We start from the raw sequence: 13,805 nt of genomic DNA, 5'->3' as shown, positions 1-13,805 counted from the left end.
TAAAAAATTTTCCATGTCACAACGACTATTACCATAATAGGTACCCTTATTACGAAACTCCAGAAATTCTATTACCATAATGGGTACAAGGAATTGGCATTTTCAAACATATTTTTTATACAATTCAATCAATTAATCATCGAAATATCAATGAGAATCTTCAAAAACAGAGTTCAAACTGCTAGAAAAAGTATACTTTTGTATATTTTTGAATTAAAATAAAGTAATTATTCGCCAATTTCTGCAAGTTGGTGACATATGTCCTCCATATTTGGTACACTTACCCTAGTTATGTTTTATTTAACACCCAAAATATTCTCTAGGAATAATTTATATGGCAGAACAACGTTTGCCGAGTCTGCTAGTACTTTATATTAACAGTGTACACTATATACACCATGGTGTAACGCATGTGGTTTTATTAATCTTGTTGAAATTCACCACCGCTGCTGTCATCCGCATCAGATGTTTGACAAGTTTATCTTTTACCATTTTCGCACGTTCGTCTTTCAGCTACATTATTAAGCTTCATCCACGGGTGAGTCGCTACATTGATTCATTTTTGCCAAAATATCATGTATCCTTTTTTTACAGACACAATAAAGTGAAAATGTTTGGCCGTCTTGCTACCGTTTCGCGCACCGGAATGACCAATTTGGTGCGCTACTCCCATTCCCATGGTGGTATCCCCGGAGAGGTAAAGCTAGAGAAAATCAATTATATAATACGTAACAAAGAAAATACTAACCGAATATTTATTCCCAGAATCTGCCGTTCAGTCTCGAGAACCGCTACAAATTGACGGCGATGTTTATCGCGTTCTTCGGTTCCGGCTTGGGACTGCCATTCTTCGTCTTGCGCCATCAGCTGTTGAAGCAATAAGCGAAAACCTGTGCTAAGCGTAGTGCGTAATCCGGCTTTTAAAATTAAGTTGAAAGATTCAGTAAAAATAAAGTGGTTCAAAAGATGTGCTAATAAAACCTGAAAAAAACTGAGTTGATCGATTTCATCTTAATTAAATATCCGACATTTGAAATAGTTCTCATTAAATCATATTATTTATTCTGAGTTAGTAGATGATTGTTTCCGCATAGTTTATAGTATAGCACAGAGCAGAAGACGTGCATCGTGTAATTTTCAGTTATCTCATCGACCGTTTCCACTATTGTGAGATTTATGATATGAATATATTCATGAATTTATTCACCAAAAGTAGACTTGCAGCCGACTTGTGATCTCACACCATTGAGGAATTCCTCTGCGTTTACACTTACTGAGTTGATAGGTGTATATCAAATATCAGGATGTATTCTGTCCGACTGACGTTTGTTCGTTCATTAATAAATCAAATATTTAAAGATCTGGCAAGCATATAACCCTGCGTTCACTCCTGCGATTTCAAGACCTTTGATAGATCCGAATTCAAATAATTGTCACCTGGTGAATTCGGATTTACCTATTAGTAAACCAAATTATCATATAAGTAACATATCAATCGAAGTCAACAGAGTTCTTCAATTGCGAACACTAAGTTAGAAAAGATTTCTCCAGAAACACGTAGTTTTCAGTCATGGTTTCAAACGGTCATTTTGACTGGTCGGTAGTTTTAGTGTTATCTTACGTGGTATAAATATCAGTTTTGGTAGGCTTTGGAGGAGTTGGGAGGACTGTCGAACTACCATGAAATTATTGCATTTATTGCACTCTAATCCTTAGTTCTCGAGTTATGATGGAATTTGTGTTTCATTTGTGTGCCAGTCCCTCCTTAGGAAGATGGGAGGGGTCTCGTACCATCATAAAAAAACTTTTCCGAGCTTGAGCTTGAGCTTGGGTAGACTGTACAATTCGTAGTTGCTCTCCGTGATTGACCTGAACCAACCAAATTGCACAAAGAACACACAGAATGACGCTTGGGACTAGCAAATCATTCTCGTTGTGCAATTTTCGGTGATTCGGGCTTTCAATGATCAATAACGACGCCGGCCACGTCCTTACAGTCACCAGGGGAAGGGTAGGAATGTTAGTATGATATTCGCCGCCCGAAGGCCAGAAGGGTCGCCTCTATAGCGTGGTTCCCTAGCGTTTATCATGGAAGGGATAGTTTGTTAGTGGGAAGGGGTAATAATCAGGATTCACTGTGGTAAGTGATGTGATTATGCTTACGCATACTAGAGATCACCTGACGAAACGAAAACTTGAGAACCAAATGCATTTCGTAGCCGTGAAGATATTAAAGGGTGACCTGAAAAGGTCTCTGCAAAAGGATCATAACTCTGGTAAGTGAATTAATTTTGTAAGCGTGGACCCAATTACTCGTTGAAACGAAAACTCGAACATCAAATGCATTTCGTAGCAGCTGAACGGTAACCTGAAAAGTCTCCTCTGTTCAACGGAGCAAAAACTCGAAAATCAAATGCATTTGAAGATTGAATATATTGAAGGGTCACCTGATAAGTCTTATCAGACTCGGATCGGACTTAATACTTGTGCCTAGTCGCACGTCATGCTCTTCCATTGTAATACACGGAAATCACGGAAGTTTTCCGAATTGGGACTCTAGCATCTTGAACCTAGTCTTGCAATTTATATTTGAACCTCGAAAAGGAAAACTTGATACCTGCGATTTGGATTTGTAATAAAAACTAACAATTTCTCAAGTAATCAGTCGAGCAATTATTAACGAAATCATTGTTCTTGTAGTAAGGGTTAGAATGACATAATTGAAGGAAAAGCAACGTCAATCCTCTATTCAAAAAAAAAAAACCGAAAAGGAGATACATACAAGAAGAACTCACTGACATTCAAGGTGAACTACTAATCCCAAGAAAAAACATGGGTGAGCAAAAGAGACAAATGTAAGTTAATTCAAACTTTTCTCTCGACCTCCGTAACATACTCATGGTCGAAACGCACACTACATTGAATATTCTTGCATGGAAATCTTATGGCCGCTTTACATACACATCAAAGTCAACGTCTAGCTAGATTTAAAAGAAAAGAAAATCGATGTTACGTTGACGTCAATGCGCTCTTTACTACGAAGACAATATTAGATATATAAAAACCTCTAAAACTATTGGATCTTCTAAAACTCTAGAATGTCGTTTAGATTGAATGCAACTTCGCGCGAAAATGCGGCTGCACAAATCTCACGCAACTGCGAGAAGTAAACAACGACATAGAACTGCACCAGCGTGGCTACACCGTCCGCTCCGCCTTGCCGTGACCGAAATCGTCTGCCTCGAACAAACAAAACAGCCTGCCTCCATCCGTCAGCTATCGCACAATCAAAATATGCTCTCCGATCCAATCCTTTCACAAAAACTCGACTGTACGTCAACCGACGAAAAGAATCAAACTACCTTGGTCTTCCGAAGCAAACGAGTCCGTTCTGGGAAGCAAGGCAACCACACCAATCCATCATAAAAAAACTTTTCCGGCCCAAAAACTCCTACATACAATTTTTCACGTCGATCGGTTCAGTAATATTCAAGTCTATAAGAATCAGACAGAAATCCATTTTTATACAGTGGTAGACATTCGTTTAGCTGCACCCTATTTTTTCCACTATTTAAAGAAATTCTGTACCACTGTATATAATCGAATCATAAAAAAAAAATATTTGTTTTTATACATAAATTTTTCGTTTTTTGAATATAAGAGAAGAATTCAATTTTTGATTCATCCGCTTAAAGTCATAAAATACCTTTCTCGTAAAAAAATCTTTCAGGAGGTGATAAAGGTTCATATTTGATGACAAAAATACGTCTACGCATATGTTCGAATTACAACAATGACAAAGTTATTAAACTTTTACTCTGTTTCGGGCTCTGTTTGCTTAAACTGGCTCTAATTCAAAAATACGCTACGTATGACGATTCTGTTGCTTCCATTTGAAAGATAAGAAAAATTCAAACAGGATACAGTTGTGAAAATTCCAAATTAGTGTATTTAGAAACATTTTAGAAGTGAAAAACTTCAAAGTTTGTGAAGTGTTACTCTCAATTTTATCCAAAAAATTTATAATAAACTTGAATGTTTCTATCAACCAAATTAAAACTCTCTAACCTTTTGACAATTTGTCCTTTGACACCCAACTTCTATCTTTTTTAATTTCGTTGCTGTATCATTTTAATTTTAATTTATTCCTGGTGTATCTTCAACTAAAACTATCAAAATCACGATTTTTACTTCACTGTACTCGTAATAGCCAATTAACTTTCAATTTAAATTCTTTCTATATATGTAAATCTCGTGTCACGATGTTCGTGGTCGAACTCCCCCGAAACGGCTCGACCGATGTTTATGAAATTATATCCAAAAAACTGGGTAGGCATGAGAATAGATCGTAAACTATATATGATACCTCTAGGATACCAAATTTTTTCTTCTCAAATTTGGCTTCAAAAATACATATAACCCAACATTTTCACTATCATCTCTTATTTTCTCTTTTTTTTAATTTACCCGTTGTACGTTTTTCTGACAGAACGAATTTATTACGTTTTTAAATGACAGATGGCGCTACGTTCGCTTCATCGATCTTTCACCCACACATGTGCAAATAACCTCAATTCGCCTAAAGCTAGGCGCATCGCCGGTGAGCTAGAAGCCTTTTTGAATGAGCACAATGAATCATTGAAATTATTCTAATCGCACATGCTCGGATTGCAAAATGACGCTCACGCTATTGTCGTTAGTCCTGATAAAACGTCGGCTGGAGAGCATGTGTGTAAATCCAATGCATATATTGTTAAAGGCATTGCTGGAACCATGGTAGGTGACAGCGCAGCGACGCGCGAAATTGTGATTCGAAGAAAAAACAATCATCGACACACACCGTTCATACGACGCCTCTCATTATCTTCTTCAATGGTACTAACGTTCCAAATGTTCCTAACGATTGCCATCTCAACGTAGTACAATTTGCGTCATTTTTTATTGCTACATAGTTGACATTTCTATGCCAAGAAACACGCATGGATTGTATTCTGGGTGACAAGTTCTACACCATGTGTATACACAGCACAAGTCAGAAAAAAAAAATCTTTCATGAAAAATCCCCTAATCGCTCAGAAGGGACAACACGAATATTGCATAAACATTAAAGAACGAGATCCCGCCACAAATACTTTATTCATTAAAAACATCACTACTGATTCTGAATTTTAATTTTTGAACATGTGGTTGGAGAAGAAGAAACAAACAGGAAAGTGCACTCGATGGATTTTTATGTATGTCGTATTGTTCGATGTGTTAAGCTGTGCCAACAATCCATGGTCGACATATACGCGAAGATAGAGAGCCTGCATTTCCTGCGACACAATCAACAGAAGCGGTTTGAGGAAGTTTACAGTCACTTGCGAGACGCTATCATGAGCAACACCGATACAGCCTGTTACTAGGCCAAAACGTATGCATTGTCATGAAAGCACGTGCGTTCGAACAAAAAAAAGTCTTTGATGACCTTCATTACAACATTACACGTATTTAGTACAACATGCTGCAAGATGTATTTAGTTGAATGGCAAACTTTCATAACTATTCCATCTCAATGATGCAAAAAAATTAATGAATTTTCGATTGGAATAAAAACGGTTTCAACACGACAATTATAAATGAAAATAGGCTCTGCTAATGATTTTATATTACGAAAAAATGGGTAAGTTAGAGTCCGGACTATGTGTTCTATATATTCAAACAACATCGAGTAGTAATTTTCGTTCGACTCCTTACAATTTAAAATGGCTATCAGACCTATCAATCTGATAGAGAATAAATTGTTCCACAAATACGGATGAATTATTTTGACGTTTATTTTTTGCCAGGGCGAGATTGTCACTTTCTATAGTACGATTAAATTTAAGTCGAACGGATTCTAGAATGCAAAAGTCGATTTCTATCGAATAGGAAGTTCCGATCGAGTTTCGAATCAATCGGATTCCGGAATATGGGTAACTGTTAGATATTGTACCAACACACATGGATCATAACTCATGCGATGCTCTAAAACTTCTGTCATCTTGCATGGTAGATGGAAAATGTACAAAGCGTTTTTCTAAAGATATCATCAACGACACAATCGCAAGTGTAGGCGGATGTCCAATATATCAACGAAGAAATACTAATAATGACGATCAGTTATTCACAAATATCAACAACGCCAATACCAAGACGGGTCTACGGTACTAGGTGAGGCCGTTTCGTTACTAAGTGGGTTAGGGGAGCGGTATATGAAACAGTACGGAAGAAAGCAGAATTATTTGTTTGAAGCGTGAAAAAGACAGACTGATCACGAGCGAGCTTGGGCACAAGCGTATTATGTTTTGTTTACAAACAAAACACAGTAGACTTCCAAGATGGCTGAAGAGTGGTTTTAGCAAGTTGACCCACCTTACGATTTACTTCTAGGCGCCTTGGCCAATACCATATTAGCATCAGCTGAAGATCAATAAATACATTTGCAAATCAGGTAATTATGGAAGCAACACGATTGTGCTTTAAATTAATTTTAGCGATATGTGTTCTCTTCGATTGAATGACAATGACAAAATAAAGTGCTACCAAATTGGCCTGTACATCAGTTTCAATGAAATTTTCTTGGATATCTTTGGTTTCCCAATCCATGAACGGGACCCGGTAGCTATTCATCGGAAAAACGTTTTTTTTTATTTCAAAACCAGCATATTCATTAGAAATAATTTATATGGCAGCACAACGTTTGCCGGGTCAGCTAGTAACTGTATGTAATCGAATCTAAAACTGAATATAACCGAATCATTTATAATCGCGTCAGTATATAATCGAGTCCGACTTGTGCTTATAGATTTTCCAGTAATGTTATTATTTTTCTGAAGATAATTTACTTCAAACTGGTTTGGTAGAAAAAAGTTATATAAAAACTTTCAGTAGTTCTAGCACTAGAACCCACATGGACCCACATGAATAATATCATTACGCTTCCCCCACTTGAATGGTAAGACCTTATTTCAATCATAATGCGGACGAAAAAAGTGTAACAAATGCGGGTTGGAACCCCACATAATAGGGTACTGTGATTTCCCTTTGAACTAGGAAACAGAGCGAATTGATGTACATAAACTGGGGGCAAAAAACGGTTATTGTAATTGCATCACGAATAAAGATGCGCGAATGCGACTCGTTAGAAAGATGTCTTTTGCGCGCGACATGTGGTTCATGGCATTTGACGTCAGTTAAATGGAAGCCGTTTAACGATTTGTAACTAGCTTTTATTAGGCCCTCTATGAATACGACACCTTTGGGCAGTTTTTTTGTTACGATCTTTTCCCTTCATTGGGGCTCACATAGATCGTTAGCAACTTATTCGATGAAGTTGGCACTATAAAACAACAACTATAAAAGAGCCAAAAACAAAAAAGTGAAAAAGTTGTGCCTAGAGGCACGGTTGCAATATTGACGTAGGATTTTGAGGACAATTGGTTTTGAATTAAGTGTTTGTAACTGGTCAGAAAATCGTAAATTTCATTCATTCAAAACTCCAAATGGAGCCCTAGAAAAACCTCTCATTATATGAACTGAGCTGAACTTCAAACGGGTTGTGGTAACAACAGTGGTAACCAACATTCTCTGGTTTTCTGGTATCGGTGTTCATAAATATACATACAAATCATTATTACCACCATCTTCCAGTGTATTTTTTTAACTTGAGTTTAAATTGCTGACTTGCCTCGGCGATATTATACCTGGCTGAGAAATTGCCTGTGGTGACTCATTATAATTATATCGCCAGGTGATGAGAGCTGCATTGTGAAATTTGTGTGGGTTCTGTAGTGAACTTATCCCAACGGGTGCTGCCTTTTATCAGGGAAAGGAAAAGGGAATGGACAAGTGAATATTATGAATATTTGCAACATATAGACTAAAGGGTGTGTTCAAAGGACGTGTTGGAGTGGTACGAAGCCAACGGGGTCACCTTCGTGCCAAAGGAAATGAACCCGCCCAACGCGCTGGAGCTTCGCCCAATAGAGAAATATTGGGCGATTATGAAGCAGGCCCTCCGGAAGAACCCAAAAGTTGTCAAATCGGAGGCGGACTTCAAGAGAAAATGGATTTCTGTTCAAAAAAACGACAACCTGACGTTGTACAGAATCTTATGGACGGGGTAAAGAGGAAGGTGCGAGCATACGGGCTTGGGCTCGAAGTATGAATAAAAAGAAAATGCCAAAAGTTGTTTAATAGTTTTCATTTTACTGTCTAAAATTTTCAAAAGGATCGGTCTACTGGGCGAATTTCTACAGCATTTTTTCCGTGATGCAATGTGACACACCCTTTACTTGAATATTGTTCTGGTAACCATTTCAACTACTTTTTAAAATCTCTCAACCAATCCGTCCTTTTAAGGGTCACCAAAACTTTCTACTAAACTCTAAAATAATTCTAAAATAATAACCGAAGTCATGAACAAGCAAAATTGAGTAAAATCGTAGTACTACGCCCACAAAGGGGTCGTGTCCTAGAAATAACATATTTTTATTTTTGTTTCATTTTATTTACTGCAGATTCGATTAAGATTTCATCAATAGAATTTCACATTCCTGTATAAACTGATTCATCGCAAAGTTTCCTGTAAAATCGAGTGAATGTGATAGTCGCTAAGGGCGAGGTCTGGGGAGTAAGGAGGATGCTCGAACACTGTCCATTTGAATTTTTTCAATTGCTCTTGAGTTACGCGAGCAAAATGGGACCGCGCATTATCGTGGATGAGGAACACTCCTTTCGTCAATAAACCTGGTCTTTTGTTCTTAATCGCGGTTTTTAATCGGTCCAAAACTTCACAATAGTACGGTGATGAAACAGGCGTTCGGCGGTCATCGATTCGATAACACTGAAGAAATTCGTGACGCAGTTATATCGTACTTCAAAAAGTTGGACGCTACGCACTTAGAATAGAAAAACTGGTGCCAAGCTATGAAAAATGCCTCGAATGTTACGGCGATTATGTAGAAAAATAGAAAATAAAACGTAGATTACGAGAATCACCTTGTTTTTGACATAGGACTATGTCTTTGATTTCTTTATAGGGGGGTAACTCTACGAAAAGTTTAAGTTTAAGATTCTTTAAGAGTTTTCAAAAGCATATTATTCAAAATCGGTATTGCGATATATGTTGTGTTGTATACCATTACACAGGAAATTTATTCAGCATTTTGTTCTTAAGACATAAACAGTGAAGGTAGTAAGAAAAAGTTAACAATTTGACAATTAAAATGGTAATATTTTTTCGATTTTACTAGCCATTCGTTTTCCCCCACAACGCAACGAGCAACCTTTTTGCCTACAATTCGGCGTTAGCTCACAATGTGATTATGCGTATTATGAATTATATTTATCAGTATTTATCAGTTGTCAGAATCAATGGAGCGATGTTCTAGGAATGATCTTGAAGATGACATTGGATGATTTAGCTGCTGATTTGGAAGTTCGAAAGGGTTTACTCACCCATATTTTTCAGGGCTTCCATTTGATGTATCAAAAAAGAAAAAATACAGATTTTGAAAAATGAAAAAATGCAATAAGCAACTAGCAAACTGCAATACGCAATATGCAACAGGCAACATAAAGGGTGTGTCACATCAAATTGCATCACGGAAAAAACGCTGTAGAAATTTAATTTTTAGGAATTATATCTTCAGCTTTGGTTTTATAATCAGATAAGAGTGTATAGATCACGTTGGCCATGCTTCACTGTCAATTTTTCTTAAATTTGGAAAAATGTCGTCGAACGAAAAAGAGCGTCGTGAATTAATCTTGTACACTCATTTCGAGAATCCGGAGTTGTCACATCGGGACATCGGTAAGATGCTGGGAATCGTCCAATCCACGGTCAGCAGAGTACTAAAACGATACTTCGAGAACCTAACCATCGACCGGAAGGTGAAGAACGGCAAAAATGGATGCTCCGTCAGTGAAAAAGATCACAAGCGCGTAGTTAAGCAGTTTAGACGTGATCCGAGAAGTTCGGTCCGTGATATCGCCAATAAGCTGAATTTGTCAAGTTCATTCGTCCAGCGGATCAAGCAGCAGGAGGGCCTGCGTACATACAAGGTTCAGAAGGCTCTTAACCGCGACGAAAGGCAAAACATGGTGGGGAAGACGCGAGCCCGGAAGCTGTACACCGAAATGCTGACGAAGCCGCATTGCCTGGTAATGGACGACGAAACCTACGTCAAAGCGGACTTTCGTCAGCTGCCGGGCCTGTTGTTCTTCTCCGCAGAGGACAAATTCAGCGTTCCGGAGGAGATTCGCAAGCAGAAACTATCCAAGTTTGCCAAAAAGTACATGGTGTGGCAAGCGATCTGCTCTTGCGGAAAGCGGAGCGCCCGCTTCGTGATGACCGGCACGGTAAACGGGCAGGTTTACCTTAAGGAGTGCCTACAGAAGCGCTTACTACCACTATTGAAGCAGCACGAGGGCCCGACCATCTTCAGGCCGGATCTCGCTTCGTGTCACTATTCAAAGGACGTGTTGGAGTGGTACGAAGCCAACGGGGTCACCTTCGTGCCAAAGGAAATGAACCCGCCCAACGCGCCGGAGCTTCGCCCAATAGAGAAATATTGGGCGATTATGAAGCAGGCCCTCCGGAAGAACCCAAAAGTTGTCAAATCGGAGGCGGACTTCAAGAGAAAATGGATTTCTGTTCAAAAAAAACTACAACCTGACGTTGTACAGAACCTTATGGACGGGGTAAAGAGGAAGGTGCGAGCATACGGGCTTGGGCTCGAAGTATGAATAAAAAGAAAATGCCAAAAGTTGTTTAATAGTTTTTATTTTACTGTCTAAAATTTTCAAAAGGATCGGTCTACTGGGCGAATTTCTACAGCGTTTTTTCCGTGATGCAATTTGATGTGACACACCCTTTATTTTGTTGTTCTTCGTATACCAGAGCAATGAAAACCCCTGACATTATACAAACAATCGGCTTAATGTACGAAACTTGTCAAAATATGGGCGATAAATTGCTCTTCAACCGACACACAGTGTTTCTAGCGACATGTATTGCTCTGTAAAGGCGACAGCGATATCGTATTGCGTCGGTGTGCGAGATCAACAAAAATTAAATGGAAAAACCAATTGGCGATAATATTGCTTAATGCATGTTGACAGTTGCTAATTGCTTATTGCTCCGGTGTGCGAGCCGCCTTATGTGACTTTAGAAAGATGAGAGTTTATACAATTTTATTATTTGACTCAGCTTGAGCATGCGTTCAAATGGACACCAGAAAAATAAAATAAATTATATTCTACGGTTTTATTCCGATAAAGGCGAAAGCGCGAGCCAGGTGGCAATAAATGTGAATAGAGTCTATGGTCTATGGCCAAAATTCAATTTCATTTGTGAATGAACAATTAAATTATTGACATAATTGACATTACTGATGGGGCGAAACGGACGTTGCCAGTGGGAGTGAGATGGACTGTGGAAAGTCTGTTTATTGCATTACTAAGGAATGACCTGCGTCTATAAACGGAAATAGAATCACTAAATGTGGACTGTTTAGAAGCTGACTGTAACCAAAAAGGAAATAGTTGAGGGTCTGCTGAAAAACACAATATAACTTCTAGGTGAATTAGTTCGAATTTTTCATCATTTAACGGGCATTCGAAATGAGTTCAGACTTTGATTTAATAAACTTATTCCTCTCACGAGCGAAAAACTTCTACGCGTCGTATATTACAAACCTGTCCATTTTACCCCCACTATATGTTCATATTACCCGCATCGACCAAAAAGTTCTACTTTTCGGTCTGTTTAAATTTCAGTAAAAAACCTCGAAAAACACATTTTTGTGAAACATTTGGTCGATTATTTTGGGAAAACGAAAAGTATTTTGAATTGTAAGAAACTGCATTCAAGTTTTGGTAAACATGAGTTTTCAAAGATACAATTAAAGTTCTTCTTAACATGTCCGCCTTACGCCCTACTTCCCATATACATCATTTTAAAGTTCCACCTTTCAAGTATTGAAATTTCTTACGTACATATCTTCGTACTGGTGTTTGTACAACAACAATATCGGGAAGAAATAAAAGAATGATTTTATCTGTTTTTTCAAAGATTTTGTGGATTAACGCAATTTTTGCCAATCAACTCAATGATGTGAGATGGAATGAGTTTGCAGCTAAGCTATGACCAAAATAGAGAGCCGATGTAGAGAAATCGATGATGTCACTTACATCCCTTTCATTTTGAGTCCCTCAATTAATATTATTAACCAGTTTTCATTTGGATCCTAGAACGTTCCGGTAGGACCATCCCATACAAAGATATTTCTGTTTGAATGAAAATTACCCTTTCGTTTTTGATGATAAATAATTTAATAAAAAAAATGATCGCACCGAAAATCGAAATGCAGTTTTGAAAACTCTACTGAATTCTGTACAAGATTGATTTATTGCTTCGATGAAAAAAAATTAGTTACATTTTTAACATCAATTAAAAAAAGTGTTTTCATAATGCTTTAGAAAATCATCTGTAATTTTGTAAATATTGCAGTAAGTTCCAATGTCAGTAGACAAATTTTTAGTCTAGTATATCCCCGAAACATATATGAACGTTTCATATTGATGCGTTCATTGGTTTTTTTAGCCGATCGACCAAAGTTTGGAGTAAACTAGAGGAGCCCTTCATCAAATTGTACCAGAAATTCAGAATGCTATGCGTACTCTCAGATTGAACGATTCGTAACTTTTGCAATTCGTAATTCGTGTCGGTCCCCGCACCTGAAGATATTTATCATATGAAAAGAAAAAAGTCGGAAATTCGACTAGAAAGTAATCACTCATCGTAAAAGGCCTAATAATTTTGTTTGCCTATTTTTTATAATAAAACACACATAATTAAATTAAAATACACTGAATGACTGAATGATTTTCGGGAGTAGCAAATATTTCTCACTGTGCAAGTTTCGGTGAATCGAGTTTTAAATAGTCAATAACGATGCCGGCTGCGTCCTAACAATCACCAGGGGAAGGGAAGGAATGTTATTATGATATTCACAGCCAGAAGGGTCGCCTCTATAGCGTGCTTCCCTTGCGATTATCATGGAAAGGGTAGTTGTGAGTGTGGAGAGGTAAGAATCAGAATTCACTGAGGTAAGTGATGTGATTATGTAAACGGTACTCGACGAAAAAAAATTCCGAAAATCTGATGGGTCATAACATGCGGCAGAGATTATCTTTAGGTATCCTGAAAAGGAAAACCTGTTAACACGATTGGACTGGCTAAATATTCTGTTATTTATAGTATGTGGCTAAATTAAATCGCGACGGTGAAAAGTTATCTTCGGGAAACCTGAAACCTATTTCTCATCACGCAGTTCGTCAGTTCGTCTGCCTTTGAAATGCATATTCAAACTATTAAGGTAGAAAATATATGTCAAGAGAAACTACAGGGTGCTAAATCAGCGAGTGATTGATGGTAAATAAGCGATGGTAAAATAACAGCCTTTGGGTGTTGAATTTTGCTGAGTTCTGAATCAAATTACCCGGAACATGTCACAAATTTTTTATATTTACATAGTGCGGTTAACTGACCTGACAGTCGAACCGATAACGGAAGCAGCTATCTGGTCTCCAAAACGATCACATTAGCAGACCGTTGTGGGGTATCTATTGAAGCTGGATATTGTGAAAATACTCTTGATGCGGGCTGAATGGAAAGCGTAGCAAGAACAATCCGGAGCTCAACATGTTAAAAGCAAAATTCAAATTTCTTCTTTGTTTTGGAAATTACAATTTTTGTGCCATTTAACACTGTAACTTGT

The 13,805-nt window shown here is 37.8% G+C and overlaps 1 protein-coding gene across 1 annotated transcript; it reads left to right on the top strand.

Moving 5' to 3' along the window:
- Positions 1-408: 408 nt before the first annotated feature.
- LOC129770418 (cytochrome c oxidase subunit 7C, mitochondrial-like) lies at positions 409-995 on the top strand. The gene is made up of 3 exons (XM_055773248.1): positions 409-538; positions 595-697; positions 766-995. The coding sequence occupies exons 2-3, from the start codon at positions 611-613 to the stop codon at positions 880-882; spliced, it is 204 nt and encodes a 67-aa protein (XP_055629223.1). The 5' UTR covers positions 409-538; positions 595-610; the 3' UTR covers positions 883-995.
- The last annotated feature ends 12,810 nt before the right edge of the window (positions 996-13,805 follow it).

Source organism: Toxorhynchites rutilus, chromosome 2, assembly GCF_029784135.1.
Source record: "Toxorhynchites rutilus septentrionalis strain SRP chromosome 2, ASM2978413v1, whole genome shotgun sequence".
Taxonomy (NCBI): Eukaryota; Metazoa; Arthropoda; class Insecta; order Diptera; family Culicidae; genus Toxorhynchites; species Toxorhynchites rutilus.
Note: the sequence above shows the minus strand (reverse complement) of the source record. Positions and strands in the feature narration are given on the sequence as shown.

Bases quoted from the DNA above. Each gene is read 5' to 3' on its own strand.
- LOC129770418 (XM_055773248.1), top strand. From the start codon at position 611: ATGTTTGGCCGTCTTGCTACCGTTTCGCGCACCGGAATGACCAATTTG. The intron at 698-765 runs GTAAAGCTAGAG...ATTTATTCCCAG, and splicing joins ATGGTGGTATCCCCGGAGAG to AATCTGCCGTTCAGTCTCGA.